Genomic DNA, 22,741 nt, shown 5'->3' with positions numbered 1-22,741 from the left:
TCCAGAGCCCTGCAAAAAGCACACACTTTCCAAGCTTCCTGTTGGGAATTTTTTTCTTAATCAGTTTTCAGCAATCCCTTCTGATGTGGGGTTTTTTAATCTCCTGTTTAGCTATACTGAATAATGTTTTATCAAGTTATATGTTGACTTGGCTGGATTTTCTTAATATTGAAGAGGAGGAACCACCCTGAAATAAATCCCCACTAGCTCAGAATAAGTGAAGGTTTCATTTTTTTTTTTCCACTGAAGACCAGAATGTAAATTTGTAACTTTGCTGTCTCAGCAGTGTTTTAGATGCTGATGTCAGGAAAATTCTGTCCCAGCCAAATTGTTGTTTTCCTGAGGAAGCGTGCCTTGACCTGGGCACTGCCTGGAGTTGTGCTGGAAACTAATGAAATTTCCTTAAAATGTACCCAGTGCTGCTCTGAGTGTGCAACGGTGACAACTGATAAGGAAAACTCAAAAGAATGGTTTGGAAATAGAAACCAAATGGAACACATGAGGAATTGCTGCCTTCCAGTACCTTCAGGAGGCTCATGGAAAGGAAGGAGAGGGACTTTTATATGGCCACAGTGACAGGACAAGTGGGAATGGTTTTCAGCTGTCAGAGGGCAGGATCAGATGGGATATTGGGAAGGAATTGTTCCCTGGGAGGGTGGGCAGGCCCTGGCACAGGGTGCCCAGAGCAGCTGGGGCTGCCCCTGGATCCAAGGCCAGATTGGAGCACCCTGGGATAGTGGAGGGTGTCCCTGCCCATGGCAGAGGGGGGAATGTGACATTTTGAAGGTCCCTTCCACCGAACCATTCTGGCATTCCATGAACTGCTGACATTTGGGGCAGTGACCCTCAGGCAGAGCAGTTTGAGCCTCCTCAGCCTCACCACTTCCAGTTTCCCAAAGTTCTCGCTTTGTGGAATGGCCCGGTAGTGTTCCTGCGTCTCCACCTCAGCAGCAGCTTTTCAGAAAGAGCCCACAGGACAATGAAGCTGCGACCCCAGAGGGGTTTGGGGTGGGAGCAGGGGCTGTGGGAGCAGGGGTGATGCTGTGTGTGTGTTGCAGGCCGCCCTGTGCCGCTGCAGCCAGCCCCTGGCCGGGTTCAGCGCGCGCTGCCTGGAGGACGAGCAGATGCTCCAGGCCATCCGAGAGGCCAACCCCGGCAGCCCCTTCATGTATGTTGTAGACACAAGGCCAAAGGTACCTCCATGGGCTTGGGGCTGCTTTTAAATCTCTTGTCTGAATGAGCAGTGGTGTTTCCAGTTCATTCTGTCACAGTTCTGGGGCGGTCCTGCAGCGGGAGTGTGGGATCAGGCTCCCGGGTCAGGGTATACAGCTGGAATGTGAAGTGCTCCTAAGGACCCTGCCCTCCTGGAGTATCCTGGGTTGAGGTTTGTGCTCAGGATGACCTGATGGAACTGGTTGGGACAGTGAAGCATTTTCCTGCAGAGCCCTAAAGGATAAAGGAGAGAACTGGAAGTGGAGTTGGAGAGAAGCCTCAGGATTCAGTTCCACGAGGCTGAAGTGCTTTTGTTGGCAGATCTGGGAGGAAGTGGGACTGGGGAAAGCAATCCCTCCCTTTTTTTTTTTTCCTTTTAAAAATAACACTCATGATGTTCTCATGATGGAGTTTAATACAACTCAAGTTTGGGGCTAGAACTTGAGAGCTGAGGGGTTTATGTGAGAGGAAATATTTGCAAAATGAAATTTTTAATGACTGTCATCTTGGGGATCTGAGTTTAGAAAGCAATTCCAATGGTTCTCTTATAAGGATATGGATTAGGAGTGCTGGTGTAAGCCAATTAGAACACAAGAGTTTTCATAGCACACAATTATTTAAATGCAAAGATTTAAATTGCTCTGAGTATTTAAAAATAGAGCTTTCTGAGAACCTGCTTCACTGTTCAGATATTGCAGTTATTTTATACAAACTACAAATTTAGTTAAACTATGGCAAGGGCAAGAAAGCAGAAGTTTTTTTGGGGAAAATAGGGAATGTTTCACATCTTGTCCCAGTGTGTATCTTGGCTTTTAGTGTGACATTTCCTAGAGATCCCCTGTTCTGTAATGTGCATTTATAGCAGGCACTGCGTGTTCTTTTGGCACAGCCAGCTTGCAGTGGCAGAGATGTGCCACCCAAACCCATCACTGGTGGCAATTTTGTGCTAAAGCATTTGGTGACAAGGGGAGAATTTATAACTGGTGACACTTCTCCTTCTAACCCAAGCTGTCCCACTCTGGCAGAACTGAAGTACTGGGGTTATTTTACAGTTCTAAACGTGTCTGTACCATATCTGACTCTTCTCTCCTCTTGCAAAATCTGCCCAAATTGATTAGGGGGGGTTGAGCTGCTCTATTTTCTGCCCCACCAAAGATGTCCTGGTAGCTCTCGAACTGGTCTGGGAGATTGTTAGAGCAGCTGGCTTCTTTTCTACTTCTTTCCTGCAGTTGCTGTTCTTTGTGCTCAACTTGAATGTTTCTATGTTTCCCTCAGGTGGCTTTATTTCCTCTGTGCATGTATGTCTGTGAAAAGCTTGGGAATTCTCTTGCTATTTCTGTACCACCATGTATGTATGTCCCTGTTAAAAATGGCTTTCCTAGTTCTGCTTCCTTGTGCCTCTCTCTGAATTTCCTTAGGTAGCTTCACAGTTAGGGCAGGCTCAATGTCTCTGATGACAGCAGAAATTGGGGGTTGATACTGCCCTAAGTAGGGTCTTAATGAGCCTCTGACTAATGAACTGCAGTAATTTTCATGAAACAGCTGCAAGAACTGTCTGGGAGGTGGGGAAGTACAGCTGAGTAACAGTTTTGTCCAGTACATTTTCTGGGAGATTTTAAAAAAAGGACTTGCAAAGCAGCCTCTCTGAACTGTGTGGTGATTTTCTCTTTTCTTTCCTGTCTCTTGAATTTGCCAGTTGAATGCCATGGCCAACAGAGCTGCTGGGAAGGGCTATGAGAATGAAGATAATTATGAAAACATTCGTTTTAAGTTCATTGGCATAGAGAACATCCATGTGATGAGGAGCAGCCTGCAGAAACTGCTGGAAGGTGGGTACAACCCTGGGAGGGGTTTGTCTTTCTTACCCCTCCTGGACAGAACCTCCTGCTGAATATCCAGAAGTTCCATGCACAATTGTGCTGTGAGGGAAGCAAAGTCAGCATCTTGCTTTGTTTGCTACATTCAAGTGGCTGAAAGTACCAATGCTGTTGAAAGGCTTGACATTTTATTTGTTCTTGTTTTTATTGTGGTTCAAAAATAGCAACTAATACTAAAAACATTCCTTAATGAATGTGCCAAATTAATAGAAAAAGGTTAGAGAAACATTACATTTTACAGCTAAGACAGTCTCATGGTTGCTTCTTGACTTACTGAGAGAAAACCAACAGAGGTTGTTCAGAAATACTTTTGGGGGTTTGCCATATTTGGAGTATTAGCAGTATTTCTGATTTGAAATACGATTTTGGCATGATCTTCCAAAGACTTGAATCTCATACATACATTGTTCTAACTTTTCATTCATTTCTGATTTCTTTGAACCAAACTTCTTTAAAATGTATTAACTGAATGTTTTAATACCTAAATATATTAAAATGCAGAGTAATTAAGCTCATTGTGATCATAGGGAAGAATGCAAAGCAGGGCAAAAGAATCACCTGAGCCATTGGGATTAAGGGTGGAATGAGGCCTAGAGTTTCACTAAGGGAATTTTGGAGAAGTTCCATAAAGGTGATGGCAGAGCTCTGCTCCCTGGTTTCCAGCACTGCTGCCATCCTTGTGCTGCCATTCCTTGTGGAATGGGGCAGAGGGGATGCTGCAAATCCTTCTGCTTGGTGCCTGTGCTTCGTTTTCTACAATGCCATTCCAGCGCAGTCATCCAGAGTAGGAGTTTAATATTTTAGTAACCACCATAATACTCCTCTTGTTTCCACATAGTTGGGTAATTGATGCTCCCAGGTGGCCCTGCAGGATCCATGGTGACCTTGGACAAAAATGGGGCTGTTCACAGCTCTGAGTCCTCAACTGGCTCTTCCTGGCAGAGTGATTTTGTGGTGGGAGAAGAGGCAGAATAAATACTTGTTTTTGCTCCCATGTTCTTCTCCAGCAGTGATAAAATCTCATTCACTGGGGTGCTCTGAACTTTATTACTCTCAGTATTTTCTGTGCTGGGTTTCATTAGAGCAGCTGAGTTGCCTTCAAGGTTAGACTTGTTATTTCTGTCTCTAAATTAGAGAGAGAAATAACTTCAAATCTTTGTGGAGTGAGTGAGTGGTTGTAAATGTGATGGGGATTTAGAGCGAAGTAACAGCTCACTGCTGGAAAAAACACAGCTGAATAAATAATGAGTTACCCTTTAAACAAAGAGCAGAAGGAGATTTCCAGAGCCTCAAATTCTCACAAAACCAGCAGTTTTTTAATTATGAATTTTAGATATACAACCATGAGTGTGTCCTCAAGACAGGATATTGCTGCTAGCGCTTAAAACTTTCGGGGAGATAATGAGGAGGTGCAAGGGATGCTGCTCTGGGGTGCCAGCTGATTGCTGTGTGTTTGTTGCCAGTGTGTGAGATGAAGTCTCCCTCCATGAGCGATTTCCTGACGGGGCTGGAGAACTCGGGCTGGTTACGGCACATCAAGGCTGTGATGGATGCAGGTGTCTTTCTGGCCAAGGTAAAGCTGCTCTCCAGCTGCAGCTCGATTCACAAATGCCTCCTGGTGTGTTAGGGACTGCTGCAAGGCTGGGAAGGTGGCTCTGGGGAGAAAGTGGTGTTCAGGTTGGCCTCAGCTCTCTAAAAATGTTGGAGAACGTAAGTGGGTCATGCAGCTGCTGGGCCAATACAGGCCCTGTGTCCTGTATTGTAACTAGGCTTTACTAGAACTCATTTGAAACACATAAAATCACAAAATGTGAATAAATTACCTTTATAAACCTTTCTTTGTAGCAGTACAAACAACTCCTAACCCTGTGCTCGTTGTTCATCCACTGCTCTGCTTTAATCGAGGGATGATTTGGACCAGTTGGTTTTCTCTGGGCTTTGTGTGATGTACACACTGTAATTTTGATTATTCAACACAGTCCTCATTTCTGCAGAGCTGGTGGCTTTGGAGGTCAGGCAGAAGGAAGGAAGTCACTAAGGAGTAGTAAAGGGTGTGCAGGAAGTTTGTGGAGAGTGTAGTGAGTGGTAAATGTTGGTTTTCTCTCACAGTTTTGCCATGTCACAAGCAAGAAACTTTTGTGTTTCTCTCCTGCCCTAAGGGATGGGATGGGGGGGAAGTTGGGATCAACTCCTCTAATTTATCTGGAAGTTCTAATCCCTGGGTGTCCAACTATTATTCTTTACTCATCCACCAAATTTTTTCCTCAGAGGAAGAGCCTGGGAATCCTTGGCCTTCCAGAGATCACCAGGGCTCTTTTTTACCAGCCTGCTGCAGCACTTTGTTCTAGCTGGGGCTTCTCTGGATGGAATGGTGCATTCCCATGGGCCAGAGGAGAGATGACAAGCATTCCCCTGGGGTTTTGGGGCGATGCAGGTGAAGGACTGTGTTTCCCTGAGCTCTGTGCTGTGTCCCTGGCAGGCTGTGAGGGAGGAGAGGGTCAGCGTGCTGGTGCACTGCTCCGACGGCTGGGACCGCACGGCCCAGGTCTGCTCCCTGGCTGGCCTCCTCCTGGACCCCTTCTACAGGACCTTCAAAGGCTTCATGGTAAGGACTGCAATTCCAGTGCAATTCCAGTGCAATTCCAGTGCAATTCCAGTGCAATTCCAGTGCAAACAGGCCCTGCTGAAAGTGGCTCAGGCCATTTCCTGGGCCGAGCAGTGGTGACCTATATAAAGCAGCTTTGGTTCTGTAAGGAGCTGTAATTGCTGTGAACAGCCCGGCAGCAGCTGATTGACAATTCCCAAATCCTTGTATCCTGCAACGTCTACATGGGAGCCACTAATGAGAGATTTCAGCTCTGGCAGCAATCCACCAAAAAGTGGTGGAGGAGTTTGTCCTGAAGGTCTCTCATCTGCTGGGATTTGAAATTGGGTGGCCTTGGTCCTGTCCCCTGTCCATCAGTCGAATCTGCGTCATTTCACTTTAATTTGGCTGTTTGCTTCTAGTGCAGACTTTTTCTTCATTTGCAGCCATCCCTGCATGAATTCAGGGCAGTCTGTGATGTTTCTTTCCAGTCATCTCTTGTTAAATACCTGAAGAGCTGCTCTGTCTCAGGAGAGTTCCTTGAAAGAATCCCTGAAATCAGAACAATGCAGATTTTGCCTCTTCCAGTGCCAGGACTGTTTCCTTGCATCCCATGCTGGTTTTATTGTTTCTATTTTTGTTTCTGGATTATACTGCAGCCTCTTAACGGTTAAAATTCCATCAGCACATGAAACATCTGCCTGGGCTTTGTCTCTGAACCAGGATTTATCTTAGGAGCAGTGACACAGACACATCCTTGTCTGTCCTCTGAGACAATGGTTTGTAGGCACAACCCGCCTGACAGGGTTGTTCCTAAATGAATTTATTGGCAAGGCAAGGAATGGAAAAATTCAAGAAGCAATATAAATGAACTTTTCTAAGAACTCTTGTGGGTTTCTGCCTTCCTTCTCTTAATCTGGATGATGATAGCAGGAATTATCTTTAGCTATGATCCAGCAAAGTGATAATGGATGCAGCTTCAGTCATGTGAGACATCTGTAAGGAAAACACTGCTTCCTTATAGTTTTCTATAACTACAGGCATCTATTTAAAAGAAAAAATACCATGTAGTTGTTCTGATTTCATCCTGAGCTCCTTATTACACAGCTGTACTTCATATATTTCTTTTTGTCTGTTAAACATTTGTTGAACTCCAGTTGCTGATTTATTTTGCTGAATATCACAGTACTCTTTCCCAAATTAAATAGCACAGTGTAATATTAAGCTGTTAATTCTTTGAGCTCAATATATTTGTATATTATGATTTTAACAACATGGAAACTCCCTCAAAATGGTACTTTGGAAATGAGTTCTGATTCCAGCAGTGCCATTGCCTTGGTAACTGGATAATCTATAAATCACAATTCCTGTTTCCATTGATTTCTGGGGATATATTTATAGCAATAGGGTCAGCAGGTTGTCTGCTTTTTAGGCTTTAACATCAAAGGCTTCATTTTGCTTTTTTAACCAAAGTAATGCTCTTTTCTTAATCCCTGTTTTGAACCTGCAGGTCCTGATAGAAAAGGAGTGGATTGCAATGGGCCACAAGTTCTCACACAGGTGAGAGGGGCACATTCCCCTGGGGGCAGTGAAACCAAAACAGTGTCTGCACGTTTAGGGGATCCCATGGAAAATTGAAAAGGAGAAAACATTTGGAAAATATTTGCATTGCAAGTCAGTATCTGCTAAGGCTGTTCTTTCATCGCGGTGTTTTTATTGCTTTACAAAATCATTGTATGAATTCTGGGTGTTTTCCCACCTGCAAAATTGTATTGTTTGAGGAGTGCTGATCATGGAATCACAGAATCATGAAGGTTGGAGAAGACTTCCAAGATCATAAAGCTCAACCATCAACCAGCACCAACCCATGTCCCCAAGTGCCACATCCACACATCTCTTGGACACTTCCAGGGATGCTGGGCCCTCTCTGGGCAGCCTGTCCCGTGCAGAATACTCCAGCAAGGCCTGTTAATTCTGCAGCCATCTCCTGGAAGAAGATCTCAGCCACTTTGTCAGGACTTCCCCAAGTTCAAAGCATAAACTTGACCTGGAAGAAAACTTCTGGCGAGGGGCCCTTTTGTGGTGGGTGGCAGAGGATTTACCCTGGTTTTTGCGCCTCTCTAGGTGTGGCCACCTGGATGGGGACCCCAAAGAGGTGTCCCCTGTGTTCACCCAGTTTGTGGAGTGTGTGTGGCAGCTGATGCAGCAGTTCCCCTGCTCCTTTGAGTTCAACGAGCGCTTCCTGCTCGAGATCCATGACCACGTTTATTCCTGCCAGTTTGGCAACTTCCTGGGCACCTGCCACAAGGAGCGGGAGGAACTCAGGTGAGCTGGGAGTCTGGAGCCACCAGGCCACAAATCCCTTGGAATATCTCAAAAAGGGGCTGGATGGGTGTGTTTTATGGAATTGGAGATTGTAAAACATAACCATCTCTCAAGACAATGTTCCCCTTAACCAGTGTGAGAAAAGAATGTGAATTACATCCCAAAAGAATGTGAATTATATCTCAGAAAAGATGTTTTAGTTTGGATCACAGTAATAACTTGCAGATATCCCTTCTGGACAGGAGAGTGTCCCTTTTAATTCCTCAGTGATGTATCCTCATGAAATCAGTCATAGCCATCATAAAAATAATTCTCAGCTCCCTTAATCTAATTCTCCTCCCAACATCTGCAGTTACTAATCCACTTGCTGCTTTTTTTAGTGATCAGATGTTCTTTGTACTTGCCAGAATCTTTGAGAAGACCCATTCTCTGTGGCCTTTCCTCTTACAGAGGAAGCAGGAGTTGAGAAATCCTTTGTACAGAGGGTTTACAGCTTACAAAGAGCTTCAACCAAACACTCTACCTTTCAGTTTCCAGTAAGTTGCTCAGTTAAGAAGGGGAAGGAGGGGGACGTTTCTTTCATTGTAATGCAGATTGATAACTCAGGTTAAATCAAATAAATTTGCTCTGATTAGCTTGGTTTATTTTACCTTTCCCCTCCATTCCTCAGGCATAAACGACGAGGAGCAGTGCCAAGATTAAATAAATTCAGGCGCTGTAATTTAAAATAGTATTTTTAATTTGGTGTTGAGAAAGATGGTGGGGAAAGGCAAGGAAAAGCAGAACTTCAGAGAGAAGCACACACACCCCCTGACTGCTTGCTCTGTCACATTAAACCTTTCCAAAAGTTCCTCTTTTCCTCCTTTTTAATGTATGTTAAGAAGTGTTTCAAGCAGGGATTTCGGTGCCCACTCCAGGGTTTTTCCCAGAGCAGGCTCGGGTTGCCAGGTCTGTTTTATTGCCCAGGGTGTCACAACAGATCTGGGAAGTTTTGCTTTGTTTGTGCCTCACTCCTGGGCCCTGCAGAGAGAGAGGGGGATGAAAATGTGATTTTAAGTGCTTTGTGTGCAAATAAAAGTTGGGAGGTTGGGCAAACCAAGGACTGGAAGATAAACTGCCCAAGCTTCCAGTAAATCTGCTATAAAAAAAAAAAAGTATTTTCATCCTATTCTAATATTTACTGCTGGGTTTTTTAACTTTCAGAAAAGTTGCCCATTGCTACTGAATTTTGTAGTCTGGGGTTGTGGCAGGTTTTAAAATCAATTACCGATCTCAATTTATTAAAAATATTAAGCAGCATCTATTTGTTGGCAATAATGCACAACTGATTCTCATTTTTCCCCGTTTCTGAGGTTCTGGTGTGGGATGTACAATCGCTTTGACAAGGGCATGCACCCGAAGCAGTGTGTGCTGGACCAGCTGCTGAGCTGCATCAGCCAGAAGGTGACACTGGAGGACAACGCATCCGAGCTGGAAAACGTGAGGCACAAAGGGCTTCAAATCCCCTGGTGGGTTTGGAAAGTGGAACTGGGATTAAACTGGGACACTGAGGAGTTGTTGCAACCAGCTGGGTAAAAATGAGGGGTTCAGTGACAAAGCTCTGTGTTAAAAACCCCAAAACAGCCTCCAACAAATCAAAATACAGTATCTAAAATACACCAGTGAGAAGAATATCGGTGTCCTTTGCTAGGGTAATGTGAATGCTGAAAACTTCAGCTTTATTAATGAAACACTGATGTTTGTGTCAGACATGGGAGGATTTGTGTCCAGGTATTCCTGATGTTTGTGTCAGCCATTTGAGGATCTGTGTCCAGCTATTCCTGATGCTTATATTGGACATGGCAGGATCTGTGTCCAGGCACTTCAGTGCTGGATTGGAGAGCTGGAAAAGAGGCACTGCCACAGGGCTGCTGTGTTGACACCTGGCTTTTGGCCACCTCTGGCATCTGGGTATTAATTCTTTGTTTTATGCCTTTTTATCTGTGCAGAAACTCCCTTTCCTCGACGGCCCCTTGCCCAGTGAAGGCTGCTCCTCACCCAAGGCAGGACCTGCTGCTGCCAAAGCCCCAACTCCTTCTCAGGACTGTGGAGAGGGAGCAGCCCCTGTGCTGAGCAATGGCCCCTCCCTGGGCCACCAGAAGCACAAGGAGAGCCCAGCCCAGCCCCGGGATCTCGGAGCCTCCACAGGGGATGGGCAGGCTCAGCACCAGGGATGAGCTCTGGGAGCTGCTGGGTGAAGCTCTGGGGAGCTGCTGCAGCCCCCATTTGCAGCTGTGTGAGTAGGGGTGTGCAGGGCTGGGGGAGCAGCTGCTGTGGGGCACAGCTCCTGCAGCTCAGGTGATGCAGAGCTGCCAGGAGGCTGCCTGGCATTCCTGAGAACTTGGCTTTCAGTGGGAACACGTGTATTTCTGAGGGTCTGGGCTGCCTGCCAGCACTGGTGCTTGAGGCTGGAAGAAATCCTGGCCAGTTCTGTGAGGAGCTGGGCAGTGTTTGTAACTGCAGGAGGAAGGATGCAAATCCCTCTGTTCTCAGTGGTGGTCCAAGGTCATCTTAAAACGAGAAAAAATTTCAGTCTGTCTTCAAATGATAAAAAAAACCCCCAACCTTTCTTAGCTGTGAATGAATCTCTGCATGGACCCTTGCCTTGTAGCAGAACTGATTCATGTTTTGTTTCCTATGCATATTTGTTACACAAAACCAAACCCCCTGTGCCTTTTCTGAGACAGTGTCAGTGTCCAGCCAGGCCATTGCTGTTTTTGTGTTGGAGTTTGGAGTGTGGTGTTGGCTCCTGCCTGTAGTCAGTGTTTTTGAGGAGGTTTTCTCCTGCTGCAGCTTCTCCAGGGTTTTTGCTGATGCCCTGAGTTCAGTAGCTTCTTTCCAAGCTGACTTCTTGAAGAATCAGCTTTTATGGACCTCCTTCATTGCCAGGAGTGCAGCAAGCCACAGAGGCAGCCTGGAACTCATGGATTTAGGATTAGAAATGAGGAAAGACAGGAGAACGTTTATGTGGAATTTTTCTCTCTTATTTTATGGTCTTGATTAAACTGAAGCAAGAGAGTAGCTGTTCCAAGCTGGAATCATTGATGAGACAGAAATTACAAATGGGCTGTATTCTGTTATTGAAATGGGGCCCAAAATTATGAAATCACTTGCTGGGTGATTCGAGGGAATGTCCAAATTCCTGGAACATTAGGGATGTTTTGTCTGTCTCGTGAACAGTATCTCTCATGGCAATGAACTTGGGAAGAAACAGAAGAAACAAGCACTTCAATCCCCAGGAACTGGGTGTCACAAATGAGTGTTTGAAGGTCACCCAAAGAATCCTTGGGAGAGGCATCAGCAGAAGCAGGTTTGATATCAAAAAGTGTGACCAAATTCATTGGCAAGGTTCACTCTGTTACTTATTAAATGGTTAAAGCACACAGAGAAAAGCTGAAATAGAAAATCAAGCAATCTAAAATCAATCAGTGTGGAGGCTGGGGATGGAAAGGAATGAGGGAGATCCTCCTGTTGAGTCACAAGGCTCAGAGTGGACCAACCTGCCAGACTGAGCCCTGGAATTACCAACAGGTCAGGCCTAAAGGGTTCCTAGAAACAGAGTGGCAGCACTTAAACTCAACAGCAGAGAATCAGCAGATAAGGAATTGAACAAAGGTTTTATGGAGAATTTCCTATAAGCACAACAGGAGCTCCCTTAGAGGCTGAGCTTACAAATCTAAAGTACTCCAGAATCCAGGAGGGCAGCATTCCCAGTGCTTTGGCTCTGGCACAGCCCCAAGGACCATGTCCAGGTGTATCCCTGGGAAAAATTCCCCTCAAGTTCCCTGTTTATAGAGTCCTAAGAGAGTTGGTTTTAGTCAGAGTCACTTTCCAGCCTGGCTGCAGTTTGGGTCAGTATCTTCCTTTGAAAGGTCAATAACAAAAGTGTTCCACTTGGGTTATTCAGGCAAGAAAAATCAGATTGCAGGGCTGTTGGTTAAAGCCAGGATTTGTTATCCAGCCCTGGGAGCAGCCAGTGTTCCTGATAAGCTCAGGGTGCTGCTTATCAAGGTCAGGGCCTGAGGACATTTCTGAGATCATGGTGTGGCCTTGGGGGCTTGGAAGATTCACCCCCCCAAGGAAAGCTGTGCCACAGTCCTTGTTCTGTGCTGAATTGCACAGAATCCCCCTGTGCAGCTCAGTTCAGGGTGCTGCTCTGCTCTCTTTTCAATCTGTTGTTTAAATTAGGTGCTGCCATTAAATTTTCCAATCGTTTTTTCTCTTTTATAAAAAATTTGGAAGCCAACTGAAAATATTTGAGCTTTCCCAATCTCCAGTAAAAGTTCGAAACATTCCAAAATGACACCAGGAAATGCCATAGCTGTGCTCATGTGCTTTTAACCCGTGGTGAAATCACTGGGTTAGTCCAGTGTCCAAAAACCAACCAAAACCTCCCTGAGTGGCTCGTTTTGGGTAAGAAAATACCTGTTCTATTAAGCACATCAAAGGCCCAAGGAAAAAGAGAGCACAGAGTTTCTCCACTGCCTGGAATGGCAAAGAGGAAGCTTTTTAATACTGAGGGTTTGTCAGACTTAAATAGAGTTGTTGTTGAGGAAGGAGTGGGAGCCACAAGAGGTGATGGATTAAAAATTAATTTCCTGATCACTTGGAATACTGACCCAGGTGTGAGTGATGGATCAGCCCTGTCTTGCCTTTCCAGGGAGTACTGGGCAACATCCATCCCCAAATTCTGTGAGAAAATGGGACATGAGGCCAGGACAGGCACTTTTTAGGACCAGTTATTCTGTGGATCATCAGTTCTTTTAATATTTCTAATACATTCCCTGATTTTCATTAGAGATACAGAACTGGAGAAGGTTTTGACTGACTACTGAAGGATTTAAAGATGCCATGGTTAATTCTTGTAGGAATCCAGCTTGCAGAAGGCTCCTGTAAATGTTCATGTGTTGCTTTGCCTTTGGAATTGCCAATGGAGGAGTTTAACAATCTTTCCTTGTTCCCAAAACTGATGTCTCCACAAAACTCCAGTGTTACTACAGGCGTGTACAACCACCACCAGCTTACTCAGACACTGCAGGTGGTGTAAGCTTGGAGTAACCTTGCTGCTTTTAACTCCAGTGGCAAAACAGAGCCAGAGCCAAAAATTAATGTCCTTTAAACCTCCTGGGTTTCATGTGTACAGGCTCAGGCAAAGGCTGCAGTGTGTTAAAAGTCTTTCATGCTGGTGCTGTAATTTAGGAGCTGGAAAAGATTCCAGGCTTTCCTCTCTTTCCATGAGCTCATGGATTGAAAACCAAGGAACAAGGAGCTTTTTGGTTTTGCTGGTGACTCTGGGCTGTTTGAAGAGCTAAAATGAGGAGCTGCTCAGAGCACTGCAGTGTGTCCTGAGCTCAGGTGGGATCTGCTTCCCAGAAAAGCCGTGTTCCCTGCTCCTGGAGCATCCTGCTGGCAGCAGGGCCCGGATCCTCTGCTCCCTGGAGGTGTGAAAGGAATGCAGAAGCTGTTACGTGGGAATCTGCTGCTGCTGCTGGGCAAAGTTACTGCAACTTCTTTATTCCTAGGGGAGCATCCCTGCTTTGTGAGGTCAGAAATCCTGCTTTCCTCTGGAGCACTGCAACTCCTTTCCATTTGGATTCCTGTGACTGGGAGAACTGGGAGGGAAGAGGGATCTGATCTGCTGCAGATGGGCTCTGCTTGTGTGAAACTCTCCCTTTTCTGGAGCTGCTCCTGCTTCTCCAGGATGTTCCATGGCTTCTCCAGGACATTCCATGGCTTCCTGCCTGTTCCCAGTGTCTCCTGTGCTGCAACCAGGTGTAACCTTGTAGTGGGCCGGTGCCTGTCATACTCAGAAGCTCAAGAGGGACTCGTGGAGCTTCATTTGAAATGGTTTTAATGCGAATTTCATTCTGTGGGTTATTAAATTGGGTTTTCTTTTGCAGTTGTCACCTGTGGGAGAGAAAATCCAATTGTTGCTGTTTGCTCTGCAGGGAAAAAGTGGGAACAATTGGGTTGTCCATAGTTTTAGTTCTCCATGGCCTCTTTAAGGGTGAGGAAAAGCAGTTTGGGAAAGCTTTTAGGTCTGATTTATTCCTGATCTGTTCCTGTGCTTAGTGATTGCCTTTCCAAGTTAATTCCTTGGAATAAAAATCCGCCTGCTCTGATCCAGAGCCACCCTGGCTGGGATGGAGGAGGAGATGGGTTTGGAGGGAGCTGGGAAGCTTCAGGAAGCTTCCCCAGTCCTGCAGAGTGGGATTTGTCAGGAGCTGAAGGTGCCCAGAGCTCCACAGGATCTGCAGGTGCAGCTGTGGGGCTCCAGGTGGGAATGTTGGTGTGGAGCAGCCCTGTGGCTGCTGTTTCCATCGCCTCTGGAAGCAGTGAGCCCTGGGAAGTGCTCCCAAAGCTGAGGCACCCTGGGAAAAGCATTGGAAATGGAAGAGCTCCTGTTCAGGCACTGCTGCCCTTCAGCTCCTGGCAGGCCTGGGCAGCCTCAGACCCCAAAGGAATTTCCTGGCTGGATAGTCAGGGGTGACCAGGAGAATTCCAAATGTGTTTTCCTCTGCTCCCCGTCCCCTCTGCTCTGTGCTCAGGGCTGGGGTTGTTTTTATAGGGACCTATCCTGGCTATTCCTGGTTTCCATCCATCCCTCACGCACATCCAGGCATTCTCTGGAGGAAGAACCTGCTCCAAGTGTCCTATTTATGTTTTAATTAGCAGTCCGCACTTGATTAATTAGCTGAGGAAGCAGGGGATGTTCAAGCCTGTGTTTGGGGCCAGGCAGGCAGGTGGGCCATTCGTTAGGGCAGGTTTGCTAATGACATTAATTAATGCGTCCTGCTGGGAGCTGCAGGAGCAGGGCAGCGCCAAGGGGTTGTTTTTCTCTCATTTCTCTGTATTTCCATCTAGTTCATGTAGCAGAAACTACTGGAGTAACTCAGCACTGGATCCCATCCTCCAGCTGGATTTTCCTTGTCATCCCCAAGCTGATCCTTGTAGGAATGTCCCTAAAACCGTGTGTAGTGCTGGCTGGGAATGTCCCTGTTGCTGTTTTTGTCTGTGTCACTGGTGAGGGACATTTGTGGGGGATGAAGCCCCGTTTGGAACGTGCCCCTGAGGGGCAGTTCAGTCCCTGCACTGCTTGAACCCTGTCTTGTCTAGAGGAGAATTGTGTCTGTTCTCTGTGTTTGTCCCACGGAGTCTCACTTGGATTGCAGGTATTTTTATTCCCTACACCAATAAACCCCTTGCCTTTTTAAAGGAACTGGCTGCTCTGTTTATTGGGAATTAACTCAGAAAAACTTGGAAAGGTGAAGTCAGTGAAAGGATATTAATTAATAAAGTGAGTCTGGAGCCACTTCCCCTCCACAGCACAGAAATGGGGTGATACCTTTGGTTTGGAGGGTGCAGGGTCTTAAAAACAACCCAAAAAGGCACATAACCAATGGAAAAAAAGGAATATAACTACGGGGGGAAAAAGGAATCTAACCCATGGAAAAAAGGAATCTAACCAATGGAACTCTGTTAAATCTTGGTGTCTTCTGCAAACTGTGCTGCTCTGGAAGGGGTTTTATGTAGATTTTCCGTTCTGTATTAAACCCAAGTATCTCCTCAGTGTTTCCTTGCTCCTGGAGAGCTGTCTGTCCCTCACTCACCTGGCCACAGCTGTCTCCAGGCTGGCTTCCAAAGCTTTCTGAGGAGCAACCAGAGCTTCTGGAAGGAGCTGAGTCCAACCTTTGTGAGTCCAGTGAAGAGGTTTTTTTCTGATGGGTTCAGAGTGAAGAACCCACAGCCCAACTGCTGATGGTGTCCTGGAAAAATCCTCCTTTATCCCATTCTTTTTCATCATGGATAGAGAGGTGTTAAATTTTTGAAGTGCAGACAAACTCAGCTGAGATGGGAAGATGCTCAGGAGGGAGATTCCAGGTACAAAACTTCCCTGTGAATGCTGGGAACAGACTCCAGACCCATTAGCCGGCCCCTGATGAAGATTTTCCACCTTAAAAATGGGTATTTTCTATGCTTGAAGGCAATAAAATGGGCCTGGCACTGGGGTATCCTCAGTCCCTGGGTGTTTCACAGGCTTCTTGCTAATTTTAAATGTTCTTAGTGCTGCCAGTGAAATCCTTCATTTACTCAATTAGACTCGCCTTGCATTTAATTGGATTATTAGCATTAACACTGGCTAGGATTGATAAAACTGCAATTTAATTTGGGGGGAATTTAGACAAAAGGTGTGGTACTTGGAGTTTCTCCTGCCTGCAAGCAGCTCATGGATTCCGGTGTTCTCCTGGAATTTGTGTTTTCCTTCCCTTTGGGGGCATGGAGAGGATGGGGGGATACAAAACCTTTCTCTCAACAACAGATCTTGGAGCTGTGGCAGAGAGGGAAGGGATCCAGTGTGAATGGAATTGATAAAAATCTATAAATAACCAAAAACCCCAGGGATGGACCTGCAGAGTTATGGGATGCTGCTCCTGGATCCCTGAAAGTGTCCCAGGCCAGGCTGGATGGGGCTTGGAGCAGCCTGGGATAGTGGGAGGTGTCCCTGCCCATGGCAGGGGGTGGGAGAGGAGGGATTTTAAGGTTCCTCCCAACCCACACCATCCTTTTATCCCGTTTTCCAAAAGGGAAGGGGCTCCCCGAAGGCAGTGGAAGCAGAGAGCTGAACTCCTGTGGGTTCCAATACTGCCAAAATTCCTCAAGGAATGACTCATGGAGGAGAAGAAACAGTGCTGGATTCCTCCTTCCTTCCTAAGCCCGTCTTTCGAGGGTTGATTCCCCAGACAAATTGGGAATTCCCATCAGCACGGCCCTGGGAGGGACGTGCGGTGCAGCCAAGGGATGCTGAGCTGCCGTCCCTGCCCTCTCCTGGGTGATTCCTGGATAACACCTGGATCCCGGTGCTGCTGGAGCCACTCCACGCTGCGTGGTGAGCAGGGAGAACCCCCAGGGCTGCGTTTTGGAATGCTGGGAGCAGATGGGATGGCACAGAGGGCAATTCCAGAGCGCAGAGCTGTGCTGGGGCAGTGACTCCCGGCCCAAAGGCAGGAGGCACAACAGCCCCACTCCCCAGATCTGCTTTCCCGACCTTGAGCACTGTTAGTAAATCCCTAATCCCTGCAAAATCATTTATTTGGGACTGTTTGGCTCGAAACTTTTAAGTGCTTACCACTGCTAAATCCACAAGCTCATTAGCTCCCTTCAGCTGCGTTAATAACGATAATCTCTTTAATGGAAGCAACTTTGGGCAGGATTTACCTTCCCAAAAAACCTCATTGACTGGCATTAAATACCTTTCTGCCCTCTAATTCTTCCCCAATTAACAGGGAGCTGATCAGGAGCTGCTTCCTCCAGAGCAGAGGCCGGGTCAGTCCCTGGCTCGGGCCCTGAGCTCAGGCAGAAGGTGGAAGCTTTTCCCGACTCCTCGTCCTTCCCTGGAGTTCGAAGCATTGGGAAGCTTATCCCAAACGGGTCAGGCTGGTCTGCCACCGCTCCCTGGGCTCCTGGTGGGGTTCATCTGGCTCTGCTGCTGGAAATGCCCCAACGGGATGTAAGGAACAGGCTCCTGCAGCGGGAGCTCTGGGAGCGTGTCTCTGTGGGATTCCAGCGGGGGGGTTCTCGGGTTCGTCTTGTTAGGACTGGGTTTAATCTGCTCCTCACCACAGAGCTGCTCTTGTTCCTAAGATCTTCCTTGGTTAACAACTAAGCAGCAGCAGCAACAACAAAAGAATAAGCAGTTTATCATTAATTTGCCATCCAAGGATTTCCCTTTCATCTCCAAGTTTCCTACATTTCACATTTTCTAACACTTCTGTTGTCTGCATTCCCTTTTTTCCCTTTGTAACACTCTTTCTTTTTAATGGCTGCTTTGATTTCTGTGTTTCGTGGAAGGGCTTTCCAGCCAGGCTTGGCTTTTGCAGCTGCAGCACCCCCGTTGTGGTCGCAGCTTCCTGACTCTCAGTGAAAATAACCCCGAACTCCCCACTCCTGCTCCAGGGTTCATCCACCTCCACCGTTCCATTCCTGCTGCTGCCTTTGGGGAACTGACCTTTGTGAAGCAATAATCTCTTTTTGACTGAATTTGGAGAGGGAAACTCTGAGCAAGTCAAAAGTCAAAACCCAATCAATATTGACCATTTTCCTGCATTCCAGGCTTTCCATGGGGATGCTCCAACCCAGGACTGTGCTGGTGACACAGGGACAGCACGTTTCACAGAGCACCCTGATCTCACTTCTCGCAGCAGTGGGGATTTTCCTGCTGGATGATTTGGGTCTCTGTTGTTATCTCTTACCGTGATAAGGCTGTCTCAAACCGCCAGCCCATTCCTGCTCCACCACTGAGGAGTTTGGAAAGGTTTAAAGGGAGCTAGATAAAATAGGATTGCACTTCCCAGCTGACAGCTTTTGATAAGGCCCTGGTGCTGCTCCCCACTCCTTTTGTTTGCCCTGGGAGGTTTCCTGCCTGCCTGGGTCCTGTTTAGCTCTGGGAAGCCTGGCTGTGGTTCCTCCTGGCAGGTGCAGCCGAGAGCTGCTCAGGGGGGAAATTCAGACCATCTTCAGCACCTTTTGTCCTTCTGGTGTTTAATAAATGATTTCAGAGGTTGCAAATGGCCATTTGTGTCACTCTGAAAAGGGGAAGGAGCGCAGGAGAGGGGTTGAGAGGGAATTTGAGTGCCTGGCAGCAGCCAAGGTGAGGTAGAGGCCGGTGCTGCCCTGGCAGGGACCCCAAACCGCCCCGTTCCCTGCGATTTCTGCGAGGAAACAGTGGAGAAAAAGCTTTGTGTGTGCCCAGAGGGGTCGAGCAGCCTCCAGCACCTGTCCCAGCCTCCCCCCACCCCTGTGCCCTCTCTATATTTACCCAGGGGGAGCTTTCCAAGAATGGAAGTAGTAAGATAAAACCCCAGAGGGGCTAAAATTAGCCCCGTCCCGGTCCCGCCATGGCATTTCAGCTGTGAGCTCCACAGCTCCGGCCCCACACAGCCCTGTCCATCCCAGCCCTGCCAGATCCTCTCCTTCACTCCTCATTTTTGGGTTAAACCACGGGAGGACTCCCCATGGGACCCCCCAGACCTCAGGGGCTCTGAGCATCCCCCACGCCCCAGGTAAGGCGGCAGCACCGGGACCTGGGCGGGCGAGGGAAGGGAACTGGGGCCCAGAGGGACAAATGTGTGCTCTGTGTGCTCTGTCACAGCCTCTTTTTGGGGCTCTGGAAGTGCCCAAGGCCAGGCTGGATGGAGCTTGGAGCAGCCTGGGACAGTGGAAGGTGTCCCCGCCCATGGCAGGCGTGGGATGAGATGAGCTTTAAGTTCTCTTCCAAGCCAAAAACCATTTCATGAACCCATGAATTTTGCTTTGGGCTCTTCTGGCTGAGGAACCTCCCTCAGGTCCCCACACAAGAGCTCAGGCCGACCAAGGAACCTCCCTTTGGAGATGCCATTTGTGTGTTCAGGAACTGTTACAGCTGCTCTTTCACTTTTCCACACCATTTCCTTGGGATATAACTGGGAACATAACTGTCTTTCGGACTCAAATCTGCAATAACCCCCCCACCCCCTTATCCATGTGGGTGGGGTGATCCCAAAGCTCATTAGCAGTGTCGAATGAAGAGCAGCAGCGTTAGAATTTCCCCATTTCTCTAGAACTGGGGCTGCCGTCAGCCGTGTCTCGGTTCCCCCGGCTGTGCTGGTGGCCGTGCCGGGGTCCCCCGGAGCTGGTGGCCGCGTCTCCGTGGCTGATGTGGGACGGGTCCCCCGTGGCTGCCCCGGCACCGACGGGCTCAGGTGCGGAACGAGGCCAATCGCTCCGTGCAGCTCCTCGGCTAATTAACTGTTTCCTTTGCTAATTAATTGCTCCGTGCAGCGCCTTGGCTCCTCCCCGGGCAGGTCAGACCCAGCTCTGCCTCCGCCGCCTCTCCCAAGGAAACCCGAGATGCCTCAGGGCTGCCGAGAAATTCCTCTGCCCATCCCGAGCGTTTCCAGCTGCTCAGGTGCCAGCCGGGACATCCCATCCCTGTCCCCGCTGTCCCTCGGCCCCTGAGGCCACATCCTGTGGCCAGAGCCCAGCAAAGCTGCCAGGGTTCAGTCCCACCCGGTGTGATCAGCTCGGCATTCCCAGCCTTCCTCCCCCCGAATCCCTCACTGGATCCATCCCTCACAAGGATGTGGAGCTGTTGGAGCCAGTCCAGAGGAGGCCCCGGAGCTGCTCCCAGGGCTGGAGCCCCTCTGGAGCCAGGGAACGTTCACCTGGAGAAGGGAAGGACACAGGGACACCTCAGAGCCCCTGGCAGGGCCTAAAGGGGCTCCAGGAGAGCTGGAGAGGGACTGGGGACAAGGCATGGAGGGACAGGACCCAGGGAATGGCTTCCCAGTGCCAGAGGGCAGGGCTGGATGGGAGATTGGGCAGGAATTGTTCCCTGGGAGGGTGGGCAGGGGCTGGCACAGGGTGCCCAGAGCAGCTGGGGCTGCCCCTGGATCCCTGGCAGTGCCCAAGGCCAGGCTGGACATTGGGGCTGGGAGCAGCCTGGGACAGTGGGAGGTGTCCCTGCCCAGGGCAGGGGTGGAATGGGATGGGCTTTAAGGTCCCTCCCAACCCAAACCATTCCAGGATTTTGGGATCATGATCCACGTACCCACTACAACACTGAGCTCCATTGTTCCCTCAGCCCTTTGCCCACGTGGATTCCCCCACTGTGGTGCCAGGGCCATGAGCACATCAGCAGCATCCTCATCCAATGTTCTTTGTCCATTTTTTGGAGAATCTTCCTTATGCTGGGTATAACCTTACACTAAAATGCAGCTGTTGGTGTCAGGGGCTGCTTCTAACCCAGGGGTTGTGCTGGTTTTGCTGTCCTGTAGATCTCTGCCCTCATCCTTTACCATGAAAACGGCACATGAAGCACAGACCCGACAAAATGAGCCTCATGGACATCAACAAAATGTTCTCCCTGCTGCAGCCCAGGGATGACGAGGAGGACAGCGGGGAGAGCGAGGAGCTGAGCCGGGCCGTGTGCGAGGACGATCACGAAACCCTGGACAGGCTCCTGTCCCAGGACAGGTACAAGAAGCTCATCAACCGCAGGAGCGGCTGGGGCGTCCCCAGCACCCCCCTGCGCCTGGCGGCCACCTGGGGCTGCGTGCGGAGCCTGCGGGTGCTGCTGGCCCACGGGGCCGAGGTGGACAGCCTGGACGTGAAGGCTCAGACCCCGCTCTTCGTGGCGGTCAGCAACGGGCACCGCGAGTGCGTGCGGGTGCTGCTGGAGGCCGGCGCCAGCCCCGTGGGCAGCGTCTACAACAACTGCTCGCCGCTGCTGCTGGCCGCCAGGGACGGCCACGTGGACATCCTGCGGCAGCTGCTGGAGCACGGCGCCGAGGCCAATGTCCAGGCCCGGCTGCCCGAGTGGGCGGCCAACTCGGTGGCCTGCTCGGGGCCCCTGTACCTGGCGGCCGCCTACGGGCACCTCGAGTGCTTCCGCCTGCTGCTGCTGCACGGCGCTGACCCCGACTACAACTGCACCGAGCAGGGCGTCCTGGCCCAGATCCGCGAGCCCAAGACCCTGCTGGAGACGTGCCTGAGGCACGGCTGCCACAGCGACTTCATCAGGCTGCTCATCGACTTCGGGGCCAACGTGTACCTGCCCAACCTTCCCCGGGACGGGGCGGCCCCGCGCAGCGAGGGGCTGGAGCTGCTGCTGCAGGCCAGAGGTGATGTGGCTGCGTGCCCCGGGATGGAATGGGCACAGCTTGGCTCTGATTCCCTCTCCCTCTGCTTCCCAAGAGCCCTACCCAGGTTTTCGTTCAGCCTCAGTTCCCCTTGCAGCATTGCTGGGCTGTGCGGGTCTGTGGCCATCCCAGCCCTGCTCTGGATCCCTGGAAGTGTCCCAGGCCAGGCTGGATGGGGCTTGGAGCATCCTGGGATAGTGGAAGGTCTCCTTGCTCGTGGAATAAGATGATCTTTAGGGTCCCTTCCAACCCAACTCATTCTGTGATTCCATGATTCCCACAGCCTGGGTTTCCACTCACTCATTGGGTTACAGGCTGCTTTTCACTCTTCCTCTCCTTTCTGCTGCTCAGTTTGGGCTCTCCTGTACTGCCCAAGTCTGAAATCCTGCACTTATTTCCATGTGGGGAAGAAATATTTCCTCGCCATGCCCAGCTCCTGTGGGGGCTTTTGCCCGAGTCCACAGCCACAGCCCCAGCCCCGAGGTTGAGTTTTCACAGGATCATGGAATGGTTTGGGTTGGAAGGGACCTTAAAGATCATTTAGTCCCAACCCTGTCTGGTTTGGTCAATCCATGTCCTTTCCTTTGGATAACACCGGGTTGGAGGGCAGCAGGGTTGTGTGTCTTGAAGGTGACCGTGTGACTTTCCTTCCACAGCTCATCCCAAATCCCTGCTGTCCCAATCCCGGCTGGCCATGAGGCGTCTCCTGAAGCAGCCTGGCCGCCCGGCTGCCCTCGGAGAGCTGGAGATCCCAACAGTCCTGGCCAAATACCTCCAGCACCAGCCGTGATTCCCAGCCTGCCCTCAGGGACACGACTCTGAGCACCCCAGTTAAAACCTGCTCCGACCCCTGGCAGCGAATCCCTGAGATCTGTGACACCGCTGGGAATTTGTGGTCACGAGTTCATTTTTGCTGGCGAGCTGTCTCCAGAAAGCGGTGCCTGTGTGGAAAGCTGGGAAGGGGGAGAGAACAGGACACCTCAGCTCCTGGTTTGGAGCAAAGTGAGGGTAAAGCAGGATTTGATTTC

The 22,741-nt window shown here is 49.2% G+C and overlaps 2 protein-coding genes across 5 annotated transcripts in view; both read left to right on the top strand.

Annotated features, from left to right (window-relative positions):
• The window catches only part of MTMR8 (myotubularin related protein 8), a 17,847-nt gene extending 7,559 nt beyond the window's left edge, over positions 1–10,288 (top strand). For 2 of the 3 annotated variants that reach the window (XM_048318838.1, XM_048318839.1), the window contains exons 6-14: positions 1,059–1,193; positions 2,909–3,041; positions 4,553–4,662; positions 5,569–5,694; positions 7,184–7,233; positions 7,798–7,998; positions 8,406–8,534; positions 9,351–9,477; positions 9,987–10,288. In XM_048318838.1, coding sequence (XP_048174795.1) covers positions 1,059–1,193; positions 2,909–3,041; positions 4,553–4,662; positions 5,569–5,694; positions 7,184–7,233; positions 7,798–7,998; positions 8,406–8,534; positions 9,351–9,477; positions 9,987–10,214 — 1,239 coding nt within the window. In that variant the 3' untranslated portion in view covers positions 10,215–10,288. Of the gene's footprint in view, positions 1–1,058; positions 1,194–2,487; positions 2,561–2,908; positions 3,042–4,552; positions 4,663–5,568; positions 5,695–7,183; positions 7,234–7,797; positions 7,999–8,405; positions 8,535–9,350; positions 9,478–9,986 lie in introns of all 3 variants that reach the window. The other variant, XM_048318837.1, reaches the window with a different exon arrangement.
• On the top strand, positions 10,280–22,741 carry ASB12 (ankyrin repeat and SOCS box containing 12). Of its 2 annotated transcripts, none has more exons than XM_048318841.1 (3): positions 10,280–16,924; positions 20,850–21,695; positions 22,370–22,741. In XM_048318841.1, exons 2-3 carry the CDS (start codon positions 20,885–20,887, stop codon positions 22,501–22,503), a joined length of 945 nt encoding a protein of 314 aa, XP_048174798.1. In that variant the 5' UTR covers positions 10,280–16,924; positions 20,850–20,884; the 3' UTR covers positions 22,504–22,741. The 2 variants fall into 2 exon arrangements, with proteins under 2 accessions (XP_048174798.1, XP_048174797.1); XM_048318840.1 differs by lacking the exon at positions 10,280–16,924 and adding an exon at positions 18,931–19,097.

This window comes from Corvus hawaiiensis, chromosome 14 (genome assembly GCF_020740725.1).
Source record: "Corvus hawaiiensis isolate bCorHaw1 chromosome 14, bCorHaw1.pri.cur, whole genome shotgun sequence".
NCBI classification, from domain to species: domain Eukaryota; kingdom Metazoa; phylum Chordata; class Aves; order Passeriformes; family Corvidae; genus Corvus; species Corvus hawaiiensis.
The sequence above is the reverse complement of the archived record's forward strand: the minus strand, read 5'-3'. Positions and strand labels throughout refer to the sequence as shown.